This window comes from Loxodonta africana, chromosome 14 (assembly GCF_030014295.1).
Source record: "Loxodonta africana isolate mLoxAfr1 chromosome 14, mLoxAfr1.hap2, whole genome shotgun sequence".
Taxonomy (NCBI): domain Eukaryota; kingdom Metazoa; phylum Chordata; class Mammalia; order Proboscidea; family Elephantidae; genus Loxodonta; species Loxodonta africana.
This window is the reverse complement of record NC_087355.1, coordinates 70160635-70185453: the sequence shown is the minus strand read 5'-3', so window position 1 is coordinate 70185453 and position 24819 is coordinate 70160635. Positions and strand designations below refer to the sequence as shown.

The following is a 24819-nucleotide window of genomic DNA, read 5'->3' as shown; positions in this document are numbered from 1 at the left end:
ACACCAGAGTTTTCTAACATCCTTCCCAATATGTAGCACCTTTAAAACACCAACTACAGCATGGACCCAATACTACGTAGAACATGAATTCTCAGAATTTGATTCAGTATGCCTATCAATGCAGCCTACACAGAATTCCAACTCCAGGGAAAGGCCATCCAGGCAATGCTGTGTAAAGGTTGAAGTAGGATAGGATTAAATACATACGTGTAGTTTCAGTTCCACGGAGGCCTTCACTAGCAGTGCGAGAATATATTGCAAAGACTGCTATCTGATATTCAGTTAAAGACATCAAGTTTTTCAGCACCGTGGAAGATACACTACCATCCACTACCACCTGTTTAAAAAAACAGTTCAAAGGATGAGAGCATGGAATATCTCACACACAGAATTGAAATCGAGAAGCAAAAACATCTGGAGCAAGAACCTTTCATTAAATATCTTGTTATTTGTGCCACATCCTCTTTTTCACCATGGCACCATGGAGGTCAACACTCCTTGAATTTCCACATGAAGTGTAGGAATTCAAATTCATCTTTTATGGAATGTGTCAAAAGTCCCTTACTAATTCATATCTAATGGTAACTGTGCCGTTCTGGGCTAATTATTTTCTTAGTCACATCCATTTAATCACAGTAGGCTTGTGATATTTTTCCATGGAGCCTTGGGAAGCATTTCAAAGACTTATTAGTCATGACAAGACAGAACCATTGGAATCATTCTGGATTTTTTTTTTTTTAAGTCCAGATGATTTAAAAATCTATGATCTACTTCTCTAACACTTAAAAAAAAAAAAAACCACATATCTTGCCATAATACAGGAAAAATTATGAAACACACTGAGGTCAATCAAAGGTTAGGGCAACAAAAGGAAAAGGAGATGTCATCACGTTTTAACATAGTCCCTGTGAATTTCTGTATCAAAGGTAGGATACGAGAGCCATCCAGTCACCTGGCAATAGGTATTCTCACCCAGGTTGGCCAACTCATGAAAAAAGCCAACCACAGCTACTTTATTATGGCTTCTCCATTATACTGTTCTCCATGAATATCCAGGAAACCCTAAACCCTTGAGGACTAGATTATGTGACCACATAATTTAGAACACACAGACTTCATTAAGGCAAAACCACTCCCAAAGAAGAAAGAATGCATGACTAGCAAAAGGGGGCCCTGGCCAGTTAAAACTCATTAATTTTAAAAAGTAAAAAAAAAAAAAAAAAAAAGGGCAAAACAAGTTATGCTAGAAATGGTGACCTTGATCAATTATGAGGGTATCTGATGGAGAGGTGAGAATCAACAATGTAAACACCCTGTCCATAGAGAAGGAGAACAATATAGACACACAGAAATGTATTTTGGTCAAATAATTTTAAATTTTTGTAGAAAAATATTCTCCTTATGTATAAGTTACTGTCTTGTTCTCAGTACTCTAGAAGACTTGAGAGAATGAAAAGACTTGCTTGAAAAGACTGTCTCCTTATTACCTCGTCTGGTTTTCCACCCCTGGTAGGATAATACACAACTCTGTATTTTTCCACATTTCCTGGTGCATGAGTCCAGTTAACCATAAAGCTTCTGGCAGTGACTTCAGAAGTAATCAACTCTGTAGGTGGCCCAATGGTAGCAAGGGCTGAGGCTAAATTAAAGAAATACATAAAATAAACCTCTTTCCCAAAGTTATTTCTCCAATCTAGGAAATCCCATTAGTCAGAAATAACTATTGATATTTTGCTGCTTCTAAGATTATTAAATCTAGATACGTTGACCCATTACGAGAATAACTTATTCCTAGTTAAGTTATTCATTCTGGCATTTCTTCGTTCAAATAGTTCAAATGTTTAAGTGTCTATTAGACACCAGGTACTATGCTAGGTTCTGCAAATACAATCTTAAATAAGACAATCTCTGATCCAAGAAACTTTCTTAAATGAAGACATTGCTATAGTATACTATAATCCAATATTAATTAAGCATGTGTGTATATAAAAGCACTCTTATAAGCTGTTTAGAAGTGCATCATTTAGTTCTCAGTAGTTATTATTATTGCCCCCATTTTGTAGGTGAGAAAACCAAGGCACAATAACATTAAGTAGCAGTGCTGAGATTAATGTCCAAGCATATTTTGACATCAGAGCCTGTGTTTTTAAGCATCAGAGGACAGCCTCTGTACTGAAGGCATCAATGCAACAAATGGCCAGTATCTAAAAGTATAAAAAAAGAAGAAAAATGAACACATATTGAATGTCCTCTATGAGCTAGACGCTATATAAGCACTTTGTGTGTGTTGCATACATGAGAAGGCAAATGGCTGCATAAGGATTTGAGAGAGATACAAGTCTGAGATGGAATAAAATGTATGTATATAAAAATTCCCAAAAGACATATGACAAAGGTGAAAAACAATTCAATGAAAGAAAGATAGCCTTTTCAACAAATGGTGCTGGAGCTAGTGGCCATCCGTAGGCAAAATACGAACCTTGAACTAAACTTCAAATCTTCTATAAATTTAACTTAAAATGGATCATAGGCTTACATGTAAAAGATAAAACTATAAACATTTTTTTAAAAATATTGGAGAAAATCTTCGAGACGTAGGGCCAGGCAAAGAGTTCTCAGATGTGGCACCTAAAACACTACCCATAAAATAAAAAATAATGATCATTTGGACTTCATGAAAATTTTAAAATTTTGTTCTGCAAAAGACCCTGTTAAGATGAAAAGACAAGCTACAGAGTGGTAGAAAATATTTTCAAACTACATATCCAACAAAGGATTATTATGTGGGATATTAATTAAAAAACTCTCAAAACACAACAGTAAACAAGAAAAATAAGCAAACAATAACAACAAAAAACTCAATTAGAAATGAACATTCCACGAAAGAAGATACACAGCTGGCAAATAAGCACATGGAAAGAAGTTAAACTTCATTAGCCACCAGGAAATGCAAATTCGAACCTCAACGTGATATCGCCACACACCTATAGCTAAAGTACAGTAACAATAATAAACGTTGGCAAGGACACATAGAAACTTGATGACTCATACTTTGCTGATGTTAATATCAAAGAGTACAGCCAATCTGGAAAATAGTTTGGCAGTTTCTTAAAAAAAAACTAAACACGCAACTATCATATGATCCAACAATTTCGCTCCTGGGCACTATCCCAGAGAAATAAAAATTCATACCAAAACTTGTATACAAATGTTCAATAGCAGCTTTCTTCCTAACAGCCCAAACAGGAAACAACCCAGATTTTCTTCATTGGGTGAATGGTTAAACAAACTGTGGTACATCCATACCTAAGAATACTACACAGCCATAAAAAGGAATAACTATTGACACATACAACTTGGATGAATCTCCAGGAAATTACCCTGAAATTAAAAACCAGTCCCAATGGAGAGGCAGGGCCAAGATGGTGGAACAGTCTGACGCTTCCTACAAACCCTCTTACAACAAAGACCAAAAAAAAGACTGAAACAATTATATTTATGACAACCTAGGAGCCCTGAACATCAAAGGCAAAGTTAGAAACGGACTCAGTGGCAGATGGTGGGAGAGTCAATTCAGAAGCGGAGAGGAGTTACCGGACCTCAGTCACCTCAGGCACCATTCCCAGAAGCAGCTGCAGCGGGCTGGTAGTAGCATTCGGCCGCAGATTCCTCAGGGAGAAGCAGCCAGCCACATAGCCTACTGACACCGCCAGAACCAGAGAAGAAAGGCAGTCTAGGCAAAAACTAAGTGCTTGCAAACATTTTACTTCACCCCTTGCCCCCAAGCAGGCTTCAGTGGCTGTTGATTTCCCTGGGCCTGAGATAGGCCCAGTTGAGTGCCTGGAGCCATCTTCCCAGCCTTGGAGAAGGAGTAACTTCGCAAATGGAGGAAAAGATAATTTGCCAGCTCCACTAACCTGTTGAGCTCAGGATAGAAGTGGCTCCTGTCTAGGCATAAACCATCTGTGGATTTTGAATACCTTTCCCCTCTGAATGGACCTGTGTGGGCCTATTTCAGGAGAATAGGCCCTTGTTGACAGACTACAACTGTTTCAGCTGTGCAGTGGAGAGGTGGGTGTTTGATGTTTGACACCATTTTGCCTGTTAAACAGGGTCCTCACCTACCCACATCAGGGGCCTAAGGACTGGTGGCTCCACTCAGGTCACCCAGCCACCCGCCAGAGGGGTCCGAAAATAACTGGTACCTCCAAGTCCTTACAACCAAAAACTTTGGGTGTCCACGGTCTGTCTGCAGAACCCACCCACCTGCATGCTATAGGGAACAGGGACATGCTTCCCTCAGAGACACTCGGGGGTCAGTTCTTAACGCCCTGCCTTGTTCAGAGCATGACCCCCTGCTGCAACCAGATACCGGTACCTACACCAATCATCCCTGCCCCTCTAAGACTATAGGACAGAGCCTGTACCACACACTTGATGATCAGCTACCTGGACACCTGAGCTGAATTCATAAAAGAAAAGTGAATGGACTCCTAGACGGATATACCTGATAACAGCTCTAGCCACCTGGGGACAGGACATCAGAGATGCAAAGATGGAAATAATCAAGCTAGCTCACTCAAGCAACCCATTTGGGCATATCAAAACAAAACAAAGAAAGAAGCTAGGATACAGTAAGCAAACATAAAATAAATTAATACAATTAACTTACAGATGCCTCAGAGGCAACAGTCAATATCAAGTCCCATAAAGAAACAGACCATGATTGCCTCAACAAGCTCCCCAAACTAGGAATCAAGGGATCTTCTGGATGAAGGTGACTTCCTGGAATTACCACCTGTGGAATTCAAAGGATTAATATACAGAAGTCTTCAAGACATCAGGAATGAAATTAGGAAGAAGATCAGGCAATAGGCAGAACAAGCCAAGGAACACACAGATAAAGTAGTTGAAGAAATTAAAAAGGTTATTCAAGAACATAATGGAAAACTTAATAAGCTGCAAGAATCCATACAGAGACAGGAATCAGAAATTCAGAAGATTAACAATAAAATTACAGAATTAGACAACTCAATAGAAACTCAGAGAAGCAGAATTGATTCAAGTGGAAGGCAGAATAGGTGAATGTGAATATAAAGCACTTGGCACCAATATATTTGAAGGAAAACCAGATAAAAGAATTTTAAAAAAATGAAGAAACCTTAATAATCACGTAGGACTCTATCAAGAGAAATAACCTACATGTAATTGGAGTACCAGAACAGGGAAGGATAACAGAAAATACAGAGAGAATTGTTGAAGACTTCTTGGCAGAAAACTTCCCTGATATCGTGAAAGATAAGAAGATATCTATCCAAGATGCTCATCGAACTCCACATAAGGTAGGTCTTAAAAGAAATTTAAGACATTATAACCAAACTTGCCAAAACCAAAGATAAAGAGAGAATTTGAAGAGCAGCTAGGGATAAACGAAAAGTCACCCACAAAGGAGAGTCAGTAAGAATAATCTCCAACTACTTGACAGAAACCATGCAGGGAAGAAGGCAATGGGATGACTTACATAAAGCATTGAAGGAAAAAAATTGCCAGCCAAGAATCACATATCCAGCAGAACTGTCTCTCAAATATGAAGGAGAAATTAGGACATTTCCAGATAAACAGAAGTTTAGGGAATTTGTAAAAACCAAACCAAAACTACAAGAAATACTAAAGAGAGTTCTTTCATTTGAAGATCAATAATATCAGGTATCAACCCAAGACTAGAACACTAGACAGAGCAATCAGATGTCAAACCTGACAGAGAAATCACAAAAACAAATCAAGACAAAAAATGCTCAAAACAGGGAAACAGCGATGTCATTATGTAAAAGAAGACATTAAAACAATAAAGAGGGACTAAGAAATGCAGTCATAGATCTTTCATATGGAGAGGAAGACAAGGCGATATAAAGAAATAAAAGTTAGGTTTACACTTAGAAAAATAGGGGTAAATATTAAGGTAACCACACAGGAGACTAACTACCCTACTCATCAAAATAAAATACAAGGGAAAGATACTCAGCTGAAACAAAATCAACAACAATGAATAAGAGGAAAAGACAATATATAAAGATAAGCTACTCAGCACAAAAAATTAAGTGGGAAAAAGAAACTGTCAACAACACACAAAAAAAGACGTCAAAATGACAGTGCTAAACTCATACATATCCATAACTACACTGAATGTAAATGGACTAATTGCACCAATAAAGAGACAGAGAGTAGCAGAATGGATTAAAAAACATGATCTGTCTATATGCTGCCTACAAGAGAGACACCTTAGACTTAGAGACACAAATAAACTAAAACTCAAAGATGGAAAAAATATATCAAGCAAACAACAATCAAAAAAGAGCAGGAGTGGCAATATTAATTTCTGACAAAATAGACTTTAAAGTTAAATTCCAAAGGATAAGGAAGGACACTATATAATGATCAAAGGGACAATATACCAGGAGGATATAACCATATTAAATATTTATGTACCCAATGACAGGACTGCAAGATACATAAAACAAACTCTATCAGCATTGAAAAGTGAGACAGACAGCTCCACAATAATAGTAGGAGGCTTCAACACACCACTTTCAGTGAAGGACAGGACATCCAGAAAGAAGCTCAATAAGACATGGAAGATCTAAATGCCACAATCAGCCAACTTGACCTTACAGACATATACAGAATACTCTAATCAACAGCAGTCAAGTATACCTTCTTTTCTAGTGCACATGAAACATTCTCTAGAATAGATCACATATTAGGTCATAAAGTAAGCCTTAGCAGAATCCAAAACGCTGAAATATTACAAAGCATCTTCTCTGACCATAAAGCCACCAAAGTAGAAATCAATAACAGAAAAAGCAGGGAAAAGAAATCAAACACTTGGAAACTGAAAAATACCCTGCTCAAAAAAGACTGGGTTATAGAAGACATTAAGGATGGAATAAAGAAATTCAGAGAATCCAGTGAGAATGAAAACACTTCCTATCAGAACCTTTGGGACACAGCAAAAGCGGTGCTCAGGGGTCAATTTATATCAATAAATGCACGCATACAAAAAGAAGAAAGGGCCAAAATCAAAGAATTATCTCTATAACTTGAACAAATAGGAAGAGAACAACAAAAGAAACCCTCAGGCACCAGAAGAAAACAAATAATAAAAACTAGAGCAGAATTTTTTTTTTTTTATTTTAGAGCAGAATTAAATGAAACAGAAAAATACTTGAAAGAATTAAGAAGACCAAAAACTGGTTCTTTGAAAAAATCAACAAAATTGATAAACCATTGCCCAAACTGACAAAAGAAAAACAGGAGAGGAAGCAAATAACCCAAATAAGAAATGAGATGGGCAATATTACAACAGTCCCAGCTAAAATTAAAAGAATCGTATCAGATTACTATGAAAAACTGTAGTCTAATTGTACTCTATAAGAAATGAATGAATTCCTAGAAACACACCACCTACCTAAACTAACACAAACAGAAGTAGAACAACTAAATAGACCCATAACAAAAGAAGAGATTGAAAAGGTAATCGAAAAACTACCAACAAAAAAAAAGCCCTGGCCCTGAAGGCTTCACTGCAGAGTTCTACGAAACTTTCAGAGAAGAGTTAACACCACCACTACTAAAGGTATTTCAGAGCATAGAAAAGGATGGAATGCTCCCAAACTCATTCTATGACGCCACCATATCCCTAATACCAAACCAGGTAAAGACACCACAAAAAAAGAAAATTATAGACTTATATCCCTCATGAACTTAGATGCAAATATCCACAACAAAATTCTAGCCAATAGAATTCAACAACATATCAAAAAAAAAAAAAATTCACCATTGCCATGTGAAATTCATACCAGGTATGCAGGGATTGTTCAACATTAGAAAAACAATTAATGTAATCCATCATATAAACAAAACAAAAGAATCACATGATTTTATCAAATGATGCAGAAAAGGCATTCGACAAAGTTCAATACCCATTCATGATAAAAACTCAGCAAAATAGGAACAGAAGGAAAATCCCTCAACACAACAAAGGGCATTTATACAAAGCCAATAATAGCCAACATCATTCTAAATGGAGAGGGTCTGAAAGCATTCCCCTTGAGATTGGGAACCAGACAAGTATGCCCTTTATCACCACTCTTTATTCAACATTGTGCTGGAGGTCCTAGCCAGAGCAATTAGGCTAGATAAAGAAATAAAGGGCATCCAGATCGGCAAGGAAGAAGTCAAAGTATCTCTATTTGCAGATGACATGATCGTATACATAGAAAACCCTAAGGAATCCTCAAGAAAACTACTGAAACTAATAGAAGAGTTCAGCAGAGATTCAGGACACAAGATAAACATACAAAAATCAGTTGGATTTCTCTATACCAACAAAAAGACCACTGAAGAGGAAATCACCAAATCAACACCATTTACAGAAGCCCCCAAGAAGATAAAACACTTAGGAATATATCTTACCAGAGACGTAAAAGACTTATACAAAGAAAGCTACAAAACAGTTCTGCAAGAAACCAAAAGAGACCTACAGAAGTGGAAAAACATACCTTGCTCCTGAATAGGAAGAGTTAACATCGTAAAAATGTCTCTTCTACCAAAGAGATAGATACAATGAAATTCTGATGCAAATTCCAAAGACATTTTTTAATGAGATGGAGAAACAAATCACCAACTTCATATGGAAGGGAAAGAGGCCCCGGATAAGTAAAGCATTACTGAAAAAGAACAAAGTGGGAGGCCTCACTCTACCTGATTTTAGAACCTATTATACCGCCACAGTAGTCAAACAGCCTGGTACTGATACAACAACAGATACATAAACCAACAGAACAGAACTGAGAATCCAGACATAAACCCATCCACATATGAGCAGCTGATATTTGACGAAGGCCCCAAATCAGTTAAATGGGGAAAAGGCAGTCTTTTTAACAAATGGTACTGGCATAACTGGATATCCATCTGCAAAAAAAAAAAAAAAATGAAACAAGACCCATACCTCACACAATGTACAAAAACAAATTCAAAATGGATCAAAGACCTAAATATAAAATCTAAAACGATAAAGATCATGGAAGAAAAAATAGAAACAATGTTAGGAGCCCTAATACATGGCATAAAGAGCACATAAAACATTACTAACAATGCAGAAGAAAAACTAGATAACTGGGAGCTCCTAAAAATCAAACACCTATGCTCATCCAAAGACTTCACCAAAAGAGTAAAAAGATTACTTACAGATCGGGGAAAAGTTTTTAGCTAAGACATTTCCAATCAGCACCTGATCTCTAAAATCTCCATGATACTGCAAAAACTCAACTACAAAAAGACAAATAACCCAATTAAAAAATGGGCAAAAGATATGAACAGATACTTCACTAAAGAAGATATTCAGGTAGATAACAGATACATGAGGAAATGCTCACAATCATTAGCCATTAGAGAAATGCAAATCAAAACTACAATAAGATTCCATCTCACTCCAACAAGGCTGGCATTAATCCAAAAAAACACAAAATAATAAATGTTGGAGAGGTTGTGGAGAGACTAGAACACATATACACTGGTGGTAGGAATGTAAAATGGTACAACCACTTTGGAAATCAGTTTGGCGCTTCTTTAAAAAGCTAGAAATAGAACTACCATACGATCCAGCAATCCCACTCATTACAGTATATCCTAGAGAAATAAGAGCCTTTACAGAAACAGATATATGCACACCCATTTTCATTACAGCACTATTTACAATAGCAAAAGATGGAAGCAACCAAGGTGCCCATCAACAGATGAATGAATAAATTGTGGTATATTCACACAATGGAATACTACACATTGATAAAGAACAGCGAGGAATCTGTGAAACATTTCATAACACGGAGGAATCTGGAAGGCATTACGCTGAGTGAAATTAGTTGCAAAAGGACAAATATTGTAAAGACCATTATTATAAGATCTCAAGAAATAGTTTAAACAGAGAAGAATATATTCTTTGATGGTTACAAGAGCGGGGAGGGAGGGTGGGTGGGAGAGGGGTATTCACTAATTAGATAGTAGATAAGAACTACTTTAGGTGAAGGGAAAGACAACACACAGTACAGGGGAGGTCAGCACAACTGGACTAAACAAAAAAAGCAAAGAAGTTTCCTGAGTAAACTGAATGCTTCGATGGCAGGCATTGCAGGGGCGGGGGTTTGGGGTCCATGGTTTCTAGGAACATCTAAGTCAATTGGCATAATAAAATCTATTAAGAAAACATTCTGCATCCCACTTCGGAGAGTGGCATCTGGGGTCTTAAACACTAGCAAGCAGCCATCTAAGATGCATCAATTGGTCTCAACCCACCTGGAGCAAAGGACAATGAAGATTACCAAAGGTAATTATGAGCCCAAGAGACAGAAAGGGCCACATAAAACAGAGTCTACATCATGCTGAGACCAGAAGAACTAGATGGTGGCCGGCTACAACTGATGACTGCCCTGACAGGGAACACAACAGAGAACCCCTGAGGGAGCAGGAGAGCAGTGGGATGCAGACCCCAAATTCTCGTAAATAGACCAGACTTAATAGTCTGACTGCGACTAGAAGGACCTCAATGGTCATGGCCCCCAGACCTTGTTAGCCCACGATAGGAACCATACCCAAAGCTAACTCTTCAGACAGGGATTGGACTGGACAATGGGATAGAAAATGATACTGGTGAAGAATGAACTTCTTGGATAAAGTAAACACATGAGATTATGTTGGCATCTCCTTTATGGAGGGGAGATGAGAGGGCAAAGGGGGTCAGGAGCTGGAGGAATGGACACGAAAAGAGAGAGTGGAGGGAAGGAGTATGCTGTCTCATTAGGGGGAGAGCAATTAGGAGTATATAAATTTTTGTATAAGAGACTGATTTGTAAACTTTCACTTAAAGCACAATAAAAATTAAAAAAAAAAAAGCTAGTCCCAATAGATTACATATTGTGGTTCCGTGTACGCAACATTTTTGAAATGAAGGAATGATAGAAATGGAGGACAGATTAATGGTTATCAGGGGTTAGGGAGAGAAGAGGGTAGAAGGAATGTGTGTGTGGCGTATAGCTATAAAGGGCAACACAAGAGATACTAGTCTTGGTGGAAATGTAAATGTATCTTGAGTGTATCAATTCAATATCCTGTTTGTGACTGTACTACAGTTTTTCAATATGCTGCCATCTGGGGAATCAAAGTATACAGCATATCTCTCTATATTATTTCTTACCTATGTATGTGACTCTCAAATATCTCAATATTAAAAGATTAAAAAAAAAAAAAAGCATGATGCTCTAAATGTACCACCACAGAGAAAACCGTCTAGTAGCTAATGGATCCCTCTCACCCTACAAAGCCTGCACATATACTCCCTTTTGTACAGTAAGGAATCAGGTCTCAGGGGCCTAAAAGACTCCACTCAGAAAGCCAACATGAAAAACACCAAGACATTTCTTAGTCCACAATAGACTTTGCGCAGCGTAATATCACCTTCCCTCCACAAAACCACCGCTCTCTGTTATTGGCTTTACCTTTGATTTCCTTGTCCTGTTCTTCTACTCTGGAGCAGACAGTCCTGGTCAGGGTCTCCACAACACTGTTCATCAGGTCAAATTCTGCAACGTTGTACACATGAGTGCTGTCGGGTTCGGAGGCAATCTGCTGCAGCTCCTTCACGTCCGCGTTCTTCACCCCTTGCATTGAGGACAAGAGGAAGGATCCCGTGACATTCATGCCCCATTTGAAGCAGTACTTGCAGTGGGCCAGACCTGAGCCCGCCAGCCTCCAGTGCAAGTAACGCATCTGCTACTTTAAAGAGGCAAGTGCATCTGGGGTAATTTTGTAAAAGTCACCTTCAAAATCATTTTAGAAGGATTACATCTTAATTTTTGTTGACTCCTTGACTCCTGACTTGCATAAATATTGCAGAAGCAATAGTTATTATTAAACCAGTAATCTAAACTATCAAAGCTTTGGGTTTAAATTTCTATAAAGTTTATTTAAACTGAGACACACCTAGGAAAAAATATATAAAATTTAGATTTATTTAAACCTAGATAGTCCTAGAAAAAAAATCATATATATGGACTTTTAAGCACTTGGCTGCTAACCAAAAGGTCGAAGTTCAAAACTACCACTCCTTGGAAACCCTATGGGACAGTTCTACTCCGTCCTATAGGGTCACTATAAATTGGAATCAACTTGATGGCAATGGGTTTTTTTTGTTTGTTTGTTTGACAGATATATATGTGTGTGTATATATCCATACATACATATATATATACGTACGTGTGTATATATATATATATATACATATTTATACACATACACACACACAAGCAGTCCCTGAGTTACAAATATCTGACTCACAAACAACCCAGAGTTACAAATCTGTAACATTAAAATTCGAGGTACATACAATGGTTCATAATAACAAACCAGTGATACTTTGCAATGCTTATCAAAACATTATTATTACTGTATTATTAGGTTAAAGAGTGTATCTAGAAGCTTTTCTTTAATGTTTTTTATGCATAGCAAGGTACACTATATATTATGTACTAAGACAACTGACTAACTGACGTTAAATACAAGCCAAACCTAACTGTTCCAACACATGTACAAATTCAACTTAAAGACTTAGGAACAGAACTCATTTGTAATCCAGGGACTGCCTGTGTGTATGTGTGTGTGTATTTACTTAAATTGAGATACTAGTAGAAAAAAAATATGTATATACGCACACACACAGTAAAACCTGTGAAAGCTGGAAGCTGTGCAAAGCAGAAACTTGTCTGAAAAGGAAAACTCAAATATTTTCTACTAATAGAAAGGACAGAAAAGTGATAAGACTTCACCCTGACAAAGGCAGAAAACTTGCAAGACCCAGAAAAACAAGGCAGTCCTGTTGAGTTCCAGCTCTCACAGGTTTCATTGTATATGTGTATATATGTGTGTGTGTGTATATAATTCTACTTAAATAGAAATATTCCCAGAATAAAAATTATATAATACATATTACATAATATATACATGGAAACTCTGGTGGTGTAGTGGTTAAGAGCTACAGTTGCTAACCCAAAGGCTGGCAGTTCGAATCCACCAGGTGCTCCTTGGAAACTCTACGGGGCAGTTCTGCCCTGTCCTTTAGGGCCGCTGTGAGTCAGAATTGACTTGACGGCAGTGGGTTATATACATATATATAAAAAAAAAAAATTTTTTTTTTTTTAATAAGCCAGCATTAAATCAAATAGAAAGCTTAGGAAAATAATTCTTAAATACTCAAATACTATTTGTCATTTAGTAACCGCTACAGTTTTGCTAATGCAAACATGCAAGCTCTTTGGTTCTTCCACAATATTACTGAATTCCACTATAAGTCAAGCCGAATGCTGGCTGTTTGGGATACAGCAGGAAATAAGACAGAAAAGCTTCTACCCTCACGGCACTTCCAGTCTGTCAGCCGTGGAAGCTAAGACCTAGAGTGTGCTTACCATGTTACAAGCACTGGAGTAAGTGTTCTATGGATATTTAGCGTATTTATTATTGTTGTTGTTTTCCCTATTTTACAGATGAGAAAACTGCTGCACAGAAAGGTTAACTTGCCCGAGGACACAGTAAGTTTGTAGCCGGGATTCCACCTGGGCAATCTAGATCCAAAGTCCTATGCTCTTAACCATTACATCACACTGCACCTCAGAAGACAGACAGTACAGTGAGGGAATATTCACAGAGAAATGAGAGACAAAAAAGGGAGGCACAGGGCTGCGAGGTTACTAGCAAGAGGGTAGATTTCTCTTGCCTGGGCTTCAGCAAACAAGGAGGATTTCTTTAGTAAACCCCCGTCATTTCAATTACCTCACGGTGTTAAAAGAGGAACTACTGAAGCAAGGAAGAGAGATTACCTGGGGCAACATGAATTACTCCTTAGTTGCCTGACTGCTGATTAATTAATCTTCCAACCTTCAACATATTGAGTAACAAAACATTAGCTGTCTCTAAGCTATGTGGCTATAACAAACTGTTGATTTCCAGAGAAAGAGTCCCGTCACATCTGGATGAAGTCACTTAATGTTTTGTTTAAAAATCTTATCTATCCATTATTAGCAAGACCAGAAAATGGAGGGAAAAAAGAAAAAAAATTTTTTTTTTAAGAAAATGGAGAGTAAACATAAATTAATCCACCATTAGCTTAAGTCTTCTGTAGGGATTTCCTTTGTTGGACAAAGAAATAGGAAAAAAAGTTTGTGATCTTTCTTGCCTGAAGGACTTCTACAATAGCTTATAAAGCGCACACTTTCGTCTGTGTCCACAATGACAATGTAACATTGAATGCGTGCTGAAGCAGTGAACTTAGTGCCAACAATACTTCTTATGGTATTCAGTTAAAACCAACGATAAGTTTGGATTCACATAAGAATATTCTAAGAAAGATAGTCCCAAATCTGCCTTTCTCTCCTCCCTGGACAAATAAAATAATTTGACAGTTACTGCACTGCACGGCAGAGCCCTGGCGGCGCATTGGTTAAGAGCTCGGCTGCTAACCAAAAAGGTCGGCAGTTTGAATCTACCAGCCATTCCCTGGAAACCCTATGAGGCAGTAATATTCTGTCCTACAAGGTCCCTATGAGTCAGAATCAACTCGATGGCAACAGGTTTGGTTTTTTGGTTTGTACTGCATGCAAAAGCAAGGAAATGGTCATCACGACTTTGAGGGAATTTGTTTTGTAAGGACTGTGTCTTGCTCAGCTTTGTGCCCAAGCACCCCACCCAAGGCCTGACGCGAAGCAAATAATCGAATGCTTCTTAAATGAAACATTCCATAAGCCACATTTTGAGTAGCAAACCTAGGAGTGAGTCAGAGGAATTTTTATTTATTTATTTTTTCTCACTGATGGCTCTGAGAGATGTACTGTTAAACTTGAAGGCAACAAATGTGAAGGACAAGCAAATCTGAATCAACTTCTAGGGCAAACCTGACATTTGTCTTTGCAACTGAAGCTGCCATATGATTTAAACAGTTTATCCCAGTGGTGTGCTGATTAATGTTTAACAATCAGCTTTCTGCCTGATTTGCAGTGTATGCCAATTTATGTGGTGTAAATACCCCCACTGTGGCTGATTTCATACCACCAATCTGAGGTCACAGAATGTGAATTTGGGAAGATAGACACACAATCACAACTGGTTCGTGTTAACTAGCATACTGTCAAGATACAACACCCATCCATACTCCCCTCACACATACATACTAAATAGTAAGACTGTAATTAACCAAAACCAAAGCCAGAACATAATACATTCTTAACCTTTCCCCCTAAATTTCTTTTGTTCTTTCTCCCGTGAATAGGCAATGTAGCTTTCACTAGTAGTATTTTAAAATGGCTTTTCCTATAGAAAATGCACTTCTTTTATTTGTATCTTTCATAAGTATTTAGACTTTTAATACTAAGTTTTATATGGCAGTCTTAGAAATCCTCTACTCACACCACATTTATCAATAACCATTTTATAGTACACTTATTAAATGTCAAGGACCAGATAGGTGCTGGGATGAAAAGACAAAGAAGACATAACCTTGCTCTCCAGGAATTCACTATCTAAAGATGCCACCAAAAACACCCATTGCCATCAAGTCGATTCTGACACATTGCACCTCGTAGGACAGGGTAGAACTGCCCCATAGGGTTTCCAAGGTTGTAATCTTAATGGAAACAGATCGCCACATCTTTCTCCTGTGGGGTGGCTGGTTTTTCAAACTGCTGTAGCAGCAGAGCACTTAACCACTGCACCACCAGGACTCCTTCCAGAGATGCTACAGGGATAAGGAAAAGAAAAGGGAGGGAAGAACCCAGTGTCTCTATAGCCACCTCTTCCTGCTTCTGCAACTGTTCTCAGACAGTACTTGGCTAGATACTAGTAGGAAAACGGTTCCGAGAAAATGGTTAATTAGAAAAAATAAAAGGTATGAATATGGAAACTGTTTAGGATCTTTCTCTAAAGGGGAGAAAAACTTGAACAATATACACAGAAGAGATAGTCCAATGGGTTTACCAGTATTTCTCAACCCTGGACTGTGAAAATCATCTGGGTTCATGTTTAAAGTACAGATTCACAGGCTTCTAGTCTCTGGGTATTTCAATTAATGGACTAAAACAGGATCCTGGCATCTGTATTTTCTATACTGACACCTGGTATGCCTCCCCTAACTGGTATATAAGTACAGGGTGAAGCACCCTCGTCCGATAGAGTTTACAGAAAGAAGATTGCACCATATTCCTGATAAATGAAAGGGGAGCTAAATGTGTTTTAATTAGACTAAAGGTTGATAACAAACAGGATAATCAACTATGTAAAACATAATGAAATGGGCCATTCATAATAACCAATTTTAAATGTCTTCAGAGCCCCGTTGAAGAATTTGCTGTGGCATTTTTATCTACATTTGAGTGTCTGCTTGGGAATCAGGCTTTCTTCCTGCTTATCAAGCTTGTCAGCCTTTAGTAAATAGAAGACCTTCCTACTGCCAAAGAAAATGTAAACATTTTAATCAAGTGCAAAGCTGCATCATCTGAATAATTTGCAGTTATTCTGAATATATGCCATATATATCCATCCTTCTCCAAAGGAATGATACCTTCTAAAGGGTTGGTCTCAAGGAAAATACTAGGCATATCTAGAACTTTGTGTTTTCTTTAAATAGCTGCAAGACATCAATGCCTTAAACACAGTTAGTTGGTTTCTCTTTACACTACCAGAGAATAGACAGTTATAAAGTGGTACTAAAGAGAGAGTTCTGACTCAAAAATGCAACAAAACATGTACCTAATTTTTGCAAGCCAGTTCAGGCTTTTCACAACTTTTTACATACGGCATTTCACCTACAGATCCTTACACTACTGAATGCATGACACTTACCCTCATTTCCAACTTAATGGTAAGGACACTGGACCCAGATCCCAGTTCTGACTGATGGCAGAACTATGGCCATAAGATGCCCAAGTCTCCCAGTTTTCAGCGAAGTACTCTTGGCATTACATACTATTTTAAGTGGTTGAGCGTTTACGCCGATCGTTGAGACAGGACCATATATTATACATACCTATGGCAAACAGTTCTACACCAGACTCACGCAGGTTTCTCGATGGGGGAATAATATCATCTTGGGATTTTCCATCAGTGATTAATATGCCAATTTTGGATACACCAGGCCTTGCTCCTGCTTCTGGTTTAAAGCTATTTTCAAAAATGTAGTTCAAGGCAAGACCTGAGGGTGAAAAAGGAAAAATTAACACAAGCGAAACTTCTCTAATAAAAGCCTTCCAATTCTACAAGAATGTAACCACAGATGAGTTACTTACTGAAAAGGAGCTTTTATTAGATGTGAACCTTCATTTCTATGACTTATTTTTTGACAGATCCGTTGGAAAACTAATGTTCACCAGTATAGAAGTAATCAAAATAATTGAATGCTGCATCATTTCAGAAAGTAGCATTTTTATAAACAATAGATAAGTGGTAACTTTGGTGAAGGGTAAGACAGTACATGATACTGGGGAAACCAGCACAACTTGTCCAGGGCAAGGTCATGGAAGCTCCACAGACTCATCCAAACTCCCTGAGGGACCGAATTACTGGGCAGAGGGCAGTGGGGTCCATGGTCTCAGGGAATATCTAGCTCAACCAGTATAACATAAATTATAAAGAAAATGTTCTACATTCTATTTTGGTGAGTAGCGTCTGGGGTCTTAAAAGCTTATGAGCAGCCATCTAGGCTACTCTGCTGGTCTCACCTGTCTGGAGCAAGGGAGAATGAGGAAAACTAATGACACAAGGGATAAGATTAGTCCAAAGACTATTGGACCACAATTATTACAGCCTCCACCAGACTGAGTCCAGCACAACTAGATGGTGCCCAGCTACCACCACCAACTGCTCTAACACGGATCACAACAGAGGGTCCCAGACAGAACTGGAGCAAAATGTAGAACAAAATTCCAACTCACACACAAAAAAAAAAAAACCGACTAGACTTACTGGTTTGACAGAGACTGGAGAAACACCGAGATTATGGCTCCCAGAACCCTTTTATCTCAGTAATGAAGTCACTCCTGAGGCCTTCAGCCAAAGATTTGACAGGCTTATATAACAAAATGAGACTAAATGGGCACACCAGCCCAGGGGCAAGGACTAGAAGGCTGGAGGGGACAGGAAAGCTGGTAATAGGGAACCCAAGGTTGAGAAGGGGAGAAGGCTGACACGTCATAGGGTTGGCAACCAGTGTCACAAAACAATATGTGTACTAATTGTTTAATGAGAAGCTGGTTTGTTCTGTAAACCTTCATCTAAAGTACAATAAAGACATAAAAAAAAGAAAGTAGTATTAAAAAAAAAAAAAACATTGAATCCATGGTCACTGACATTAGAAGAGCTTGCATACAAGAATATCTACACCTTAATAATTTAGGATAAAGCTAGAATACTCACATAGAAGTGACTGTCCCAAAATATCGTCACAATGTTATCAGTTATGTTCATGATGAGCCAAAGAACCAAAAATTCTCTCCCTCTTTTTTTAGGTGTAGTGGGGGAAAACCTAAAATGACAAACTCCTGCCTTTTGAGCGTGACACTTTCCTCACAGGAAAAATAAGAAATGCTACAATATTGTTAAAGGAATTGTGCTTAATATTCTTTTTTCTGTATTAATTCAGAATTCTATTATTTTATGCCTCCAATTAGCAAAGCAACTCTCAGGATTTCAGTGGTTTCTCCAAAAGGCAATGAGAACATCAACATTGTTTAAGCTGAGCATCTGTTCTGTATGTGCCTTTGGAAGGAAATAGCATTTACTGAGTTGAAAACCCGTGCATACTCCTTGTGGTTGTACCCTGAATAGATATAATCTACATGTTCTTATACTGCTCTTGTTCAGCAAAAATACTGGTGAGCCAAAGATCCCCAGACATTCTCATCATAAATACAGATTGCAGAATAATGGCAAAGAAAAGCCCCTCTTTTGAAAATAAGATAAAAATTTGTTTTCATTTAAATGACAGGATAGCTAGAGAAGGAAGAGAGGCGAGAAGAAAAGATAATGAACTTGAAAATGGCAGCCTCAGGGACTGCTCAGTGTTATTCCAGCCTTGCCAAGCCCTTCCTGGGACATCAGAGTGCGGAAGAGTGAGATGTCTGAGTTTGGACTCTTTTAAAGGGTTCATCTGTGAATCGTAGGCACTAGTTTGGTTGAAAAATACACTAACTCTCACAGAGCTGCAGATTGAGATAACAAAACTAGTCTTCAGCAAGATAGGTTGCTAAGCCTGTGAACTGAACAAAACATACCTGTTAGTGTGTTTCCTCCCTTGTACGGTAGGTTTCGAACGGCTTCGATCACCTCATCCTTTGTGCTAAAGGCATTCAAGTGCCATTCTATTCTGGGGTCACCACTGTACTGTGCAAGGCCTGAAAAAGAAAGGTGAGAAATTCCATCCAGCAATAATCGTTACTCAGAGATTGAACGGACTACTCGGGGAACTAGAATGATGAAGCTCATATCCTTGGCAACGTTTTTCTTTCTCTGTCTGGCCACATACTTCCTAAAGAAAATTCCTGAAATCATTTTTTTTTTTTGAGGAAATAAATAAATAAATCCAGATATTTCATTTACACGTACAGTCTTTTTTATGCTAAATACCTAATTGGGTGCTCATTTCTAAATAACTAGAAAATATATAGCCCCTGTTCCCACATATGTCCAAACTAAACTCCCCTTCAATTGATATCAGGAATTTTCCTTCATGGCTATTTAAAAGTTAAACTATAAGATTTTGTTATAATAAAGTGAATATGTTGCTTAAAGATTTACAACTCTCTCTTTTGCTTTTTTGCATTTATCTTGGCTAGAATTAATTTGGCAAAGATAATTTTTGTACTCTGAAACTATTTCCAATTTTCATAGTTCGGCATTTCACTGGGTTCAGCTGTTTCCTTTAAATAAAAGGAAAATTGTATAGGATAAATTCTTAAGCCCATTATAACTTTAAAAGTTTATTACTATTATTACTATCAGGCAAGGAGCCTTTTCCTTTTCAGAATATTAAAATTAGTTGAACAACTCATTGGATTACAGTGTCAAAGTAAAAAATTAGAAGAAAGAAGTATTTATTTATCCACAGATGTGCTTTTGGGAACATCAGCACAATTGATCTTGTAATTATAAAAGTTATTTGTAAAGACTTTTTGAAATAAGAAATTCTTAAGAAGCTTCCAAGCTCTTTTACACGACAGCTGATTGCTGCTGTTAATAATAGAAGAAATACCAATTCGTGTCTTCTCTGAGCCCACATTAAATGCTGTGACCAGGTTTTCCAAGAACAGCCGAACCAGTCTGAAGTTGAATCTTCCAATACTCCATGAACCATCAACCAGGATTACAATATCAGCAATAGCTGGAGTTTTGCAGACGAATTTCACTTCTGCAGAGTACAAACCAGAAAAGCACATGTTACTCTCTGAATTCTTAAAAAGGTGAGTCTATTCTAATGCCCTGCAGATAACTGAGTGCTAAGAATACAATAAAGTTCTCATTGAAGCAGTCATACTTTCACAACTCTCTCCTTAAATGCATTTTCATGGGGAGAAAAGTGTAGTAACGGTTGGCAATAGAGCCAGCGTTCTGGAAACAGTTAGCAAAATACTGGCAGATTCACACCACCCTCCCAACTCAAGCCTTCTGCATTTTTTAGAAAGTAGTGTCTGTGCAAAATCCTCCAGCTTCGGACTTTAGCCTGCAGGACCTTTCCAGGAAGGTCCTAGCAAACCAGTGCGGGCCAGTCTGTGGCGATAGAAAGATACCAGTAACCAGCGAGGTGCTCTCATATTCTGGTAAGTATAAACCAAACCAAACCCAGTGCCATCGAGTCGATTCCGAGTCATAGTGACCCTATAGGACAGAGCAGAACTGCACCATAGAGTTCCTGAGGAGTGCCCTGGCAGATTCGAACTGCCGACCCTTTGGTTAGCAGCTGTAGCACTTAACCACAAAGCCACCAGGGTTTCCCTGGTAAGTATACGTGACAGGAAGTAATAGGAAAAGAGGAATACGGGCTTCCTGAATTCAAGGAAAAGTCAGGTCCAGGCAGTTAACCTAAGAAAGGTCCATAAATTTTCTTGCTAAAGTAGGAAGGATTTCTGGTTGAAAAAAATTGGAAAAGGACACAAGAGTTTCCCCAGATTGAAACTCTTTTGCATATATGTCTATGTGATAATAGAATTTTGTCCTTAAAAATCATTCTTGGAAAAATTTAGGAATTGATAAGGGATGCTGGAATAACATGGTGAAAATCATTATTGTCACTGAATATTTCTGAAATGTCAAATGCTTTGTTACATATAGATTGATCACAATAAAAAATAAATTAAAAAAAATGTTGCTAGTCCGAATTGAGATGTGCTATAAGTGTCTGTCAGAATGGATTCGACAGCACTGGGTTTTTGGGGGTTTTTTTTATGCGTTAAATATACACCAGGCTTCAAAGACTTGGTTTGAAAAAATATATAAAACATTTCATTAATGGTTTTATATTGATTTTATATTTATCATATAATATTCTGTATATGTTGAGTTAATAAAATACATTCTTAAAATTTTAAAAGTCATTTGTGTAACTGATTTTTTAAAAGGCTGACTTAGGTCTCAGTATAAGGATCCATGAAAGGATGCCCAGTGGCTGCAGCGATACTGTCCTTACCCTCAGAAAGGTCCCCACCCTGCAGTTTAATGCTAGAGGAGAAGGGAAGGGCAAATGGCTACATCTTGGCTGCAAAGGAGGAAGCTGCCTGATGGCCGGGTAGGTTTTTGCTGACAAGGTGAAAACTACAACTTACATTCACATAGAGTCAAGAGACAGGAATACACTTAAATTGTTTTAAGAACATTTAAAAATGTCACAGTATTGTTAGCACCTTTGATAACATTGCTTCACACTCTAGTTTTTGCTTCCAAAAAGGGTTCTTAACGTCACTGCATTTTTAATATTAGAACAGGAATTCATGAATTCCGCATGTGTGTGTTTCTTTAGGTCCATTTCAACTTCTCATCAGGCTAGCAAATTAGTTTTTTAAACTTTAACACTTGAAATGTATTTTATGTAAGGAAGACCAAAATAAATAAATAAATATTCATAAATAAACTGAATATATTTTATCTGGAAAAAAGCAGTTGAGCTACTATGGACGCGGTAGGTAGTTTATTATGTGTGCATCTATACCTACCCAAGTCAGATTTTGCTAAAAGGATCTTGATTTTTTCCAGACATAAGTATGTGTGGAAAACCTAGATCCTTTTACCAGATGGGGAAAAAATGGATTTTCCAATGAAATACTTAGATCCTCATTGTGGAAGCTGAACAGAACGGCTCAATTCAAAGTTTATATATTACAGTTTTTTGGCACCATATCCTCTTTCGTTAAAAAACGAATACAAAGCCAGTATCAACTTTAGAGTCAGCCCTACTGCACCACACTGAAAAGATGCTAAAACGCTATTATAAGGAGTCATGGGACAGAAAAGAATTCTTTTTTTTTATATAACCAGCGAAAATTAAATCTGATTAAACATCAAGAACCCATTTTATTCCATTTTTATGGGGAAAACTTACCTCAAAGGAGTAGTTTTCTTTCTCTTCTAAAGCTACTGGGGATATTATTTCACTTTTTAATTAATTATTTGAGCACACAGTAGGTGGGTCTTAGAAGAGGAACCATTTGTTTCTTTAAAAGAGAGGTGTGGAAATCAGTATTTTCTGTTCTAGAAATTGATTTCCAATAAAAACATTCTATTTATTTAGCTCATTCAAACTATTTCGACTTGGAGATACAATTTCTCTATAGCTCCTAAGATATACAATTAACTACAAATGAAAAGATATACATTTAATGATATTGAAGCTTTAAGTGTTCATCAAAAGACAACTCAAAAAAAAAACACAAAAAGATGAGTTAAAACTGGGAGAAGGCATACACAATATAATAAGGTAAAAAAAAGATTAGTATCAAGAATATAAACACGTCTGACTGAGACCAGAGGAACCCTTGAAGACATGGCCCCCAGACTCTGTTAACCCAGAACTAGAACCATTCCTGAAGCCAACTCTTCAGACAAAGATAAGACTTAACTATAAAATGCAGGAAACCCTGGTGGCATAGTTGTTAAGAGCTACAACCGCTAACCAAAAATGTCGGCAGTTCAAATCCACCAGGTGCTCCTTGGAAACTCTATGGGGTAGTTCTATTCTGCCCTACAGGGTCACTATAGGGTCTCTATGAGTCAGAATCAACTTGATGGCAGTGGGTTTGGGGTTTTTTTGGTTTATAAAACATAAAATCAAAAAAGGCATTGCATTGAGCAAATCAGCTGCAAAAGACCTCTTTAAAGTGTTGAAAATCAAAGATGTCACCTTGAAGACTAAGGTGCTCTTGACCCAAGCCGTGGTGTTTTCAATCACCTCATATGCATGCAAAAGCTGGACAATGAACAAGGAAGACCAAAGAAAAATTGATGCCTTTGAATTGTGGTGCTGGAGAAGAATATTGAATATACCATGGGCTGCCAAAAGAATGAACAAATGTGTCTTGGAAGAAGTACAACCAGAATGCTCCTTAGAAGGCAGGATGGCAAGACTACATCTCACATATCTTGGTCATGTTGTCAGGAAAGATCAGTCCCTAGAGAAAGACATCATGCTTGATAAAGCAGAGGGTCAATGAAAATGAGGAATACCCTCAGTGAGATGGATTGACACGGTGGCTGCAACAATGGGCTTAAACATAACAATGATTGTGAGGATGGTGCAGGACTGGGCAGTGTTTCATTTTGTCTCTATGAGTAAGAACCGACTCGATGGCACCTAACAACGACGACATAAAACGTGATGCTCATGAAGCGTGTGTTTCTTAGTTCAAGCAGATAAACAAGACCAAATGGGCACCTCCTGTCTGGGGGCAGGATGAGAAGGCAGAAAGGGACAGAAGCTGACTGGACGGACACAGGAAACCTGGGGTGGAAAAGGAGAGTGTCCTGTCACATTACAGGGATTGCAACTAATGTCACATAACAATATGTGTATAAATTTTTATATGAGAAATTAACTTGAGCTGTAAACTTTCACCTAAAGTACAGTTTTAAAAAAAAGAACATAAAAACAACGGCATAACGCTCCCTCAAAAAGCTAGAAATAGAAATACTTTATAACCCAGAATCCCACTCCTAGGTACATATCATAGAGATGTAAGAGCAGTGACATGAACAGGTATACACACACCCATGTACATTGCAGCACTATTCACAATAGCAAAAAGGTGGAAACAACCTAAGTGCCCATCAACAGATGAACGGATAAACAAATTGTGGTACATACATATGATGGGGTACTACTCAACTCTAAGAATAATGAGGAGTTTGCGAAACATCTTGTAACATGAATGAATCTGGAAGACATCATGCTGAGTGAAATAAGCCAATCACAAAAAGACAAATATTGTATGGTCCCACTATTACAACAAGTCAAGAGTAGATACACACACAGAAAGCAACATTCTTTCATGGTTACCAGAAATGGGAGGGACAGGGAGGAGGAATTACTCTCTGGATAGCAGACATTTGTTACTTTTCATGCTGGGAAAGGCAATCCCAAACATGGGTGATGTCAGCACAACCTGACCAAGGTAAATGAAGAGACTAAGAAGAACATGAGGAAAGGGACAATTCTGGTAAATGCGATATAACATATACAATTTCGCA

At 37.8% G+C, this 24819-nt stretch overlaps 1 protein-coding gene across 2 annotated transcripts in view; it reads right to left on the bottom strand.

The window, feature by feature from the left end:
- COL14A1 (collagen type XIV alpha 1 chain) overlaps positions 1-24819 on the bottom strand; it is a 224322-nt gene that overhangs the window by 142795 nt on the left and 56708 nt on the right. For both annotated transcript variants that reach the window (XM_064268015.1, XM_064268016.1), the window contains exons 6-11: positions 20339-20494; positions 19362-19481; positions 17120-17284; positions 11550-11711; positions 1488-1639; positions 208-337 (exon numbers count right to left, since the gene is read on the bottom strand). In XM_064268015.1, coding sequence (XP_064124085.1) covers positions 208-337; positions 1488-1639; positions 11550-11711; positions 17120-17284; positions 19362-19481; positions 20339-20494 — 885 coding nt within the window. The remainder of the gene's footprint in view (positions 1-207; positions 338-1487; positions 1640-11549; positions 11712-17119; positions 17285-19361; positions 19482-20338; positions 20495-24819) is intronic.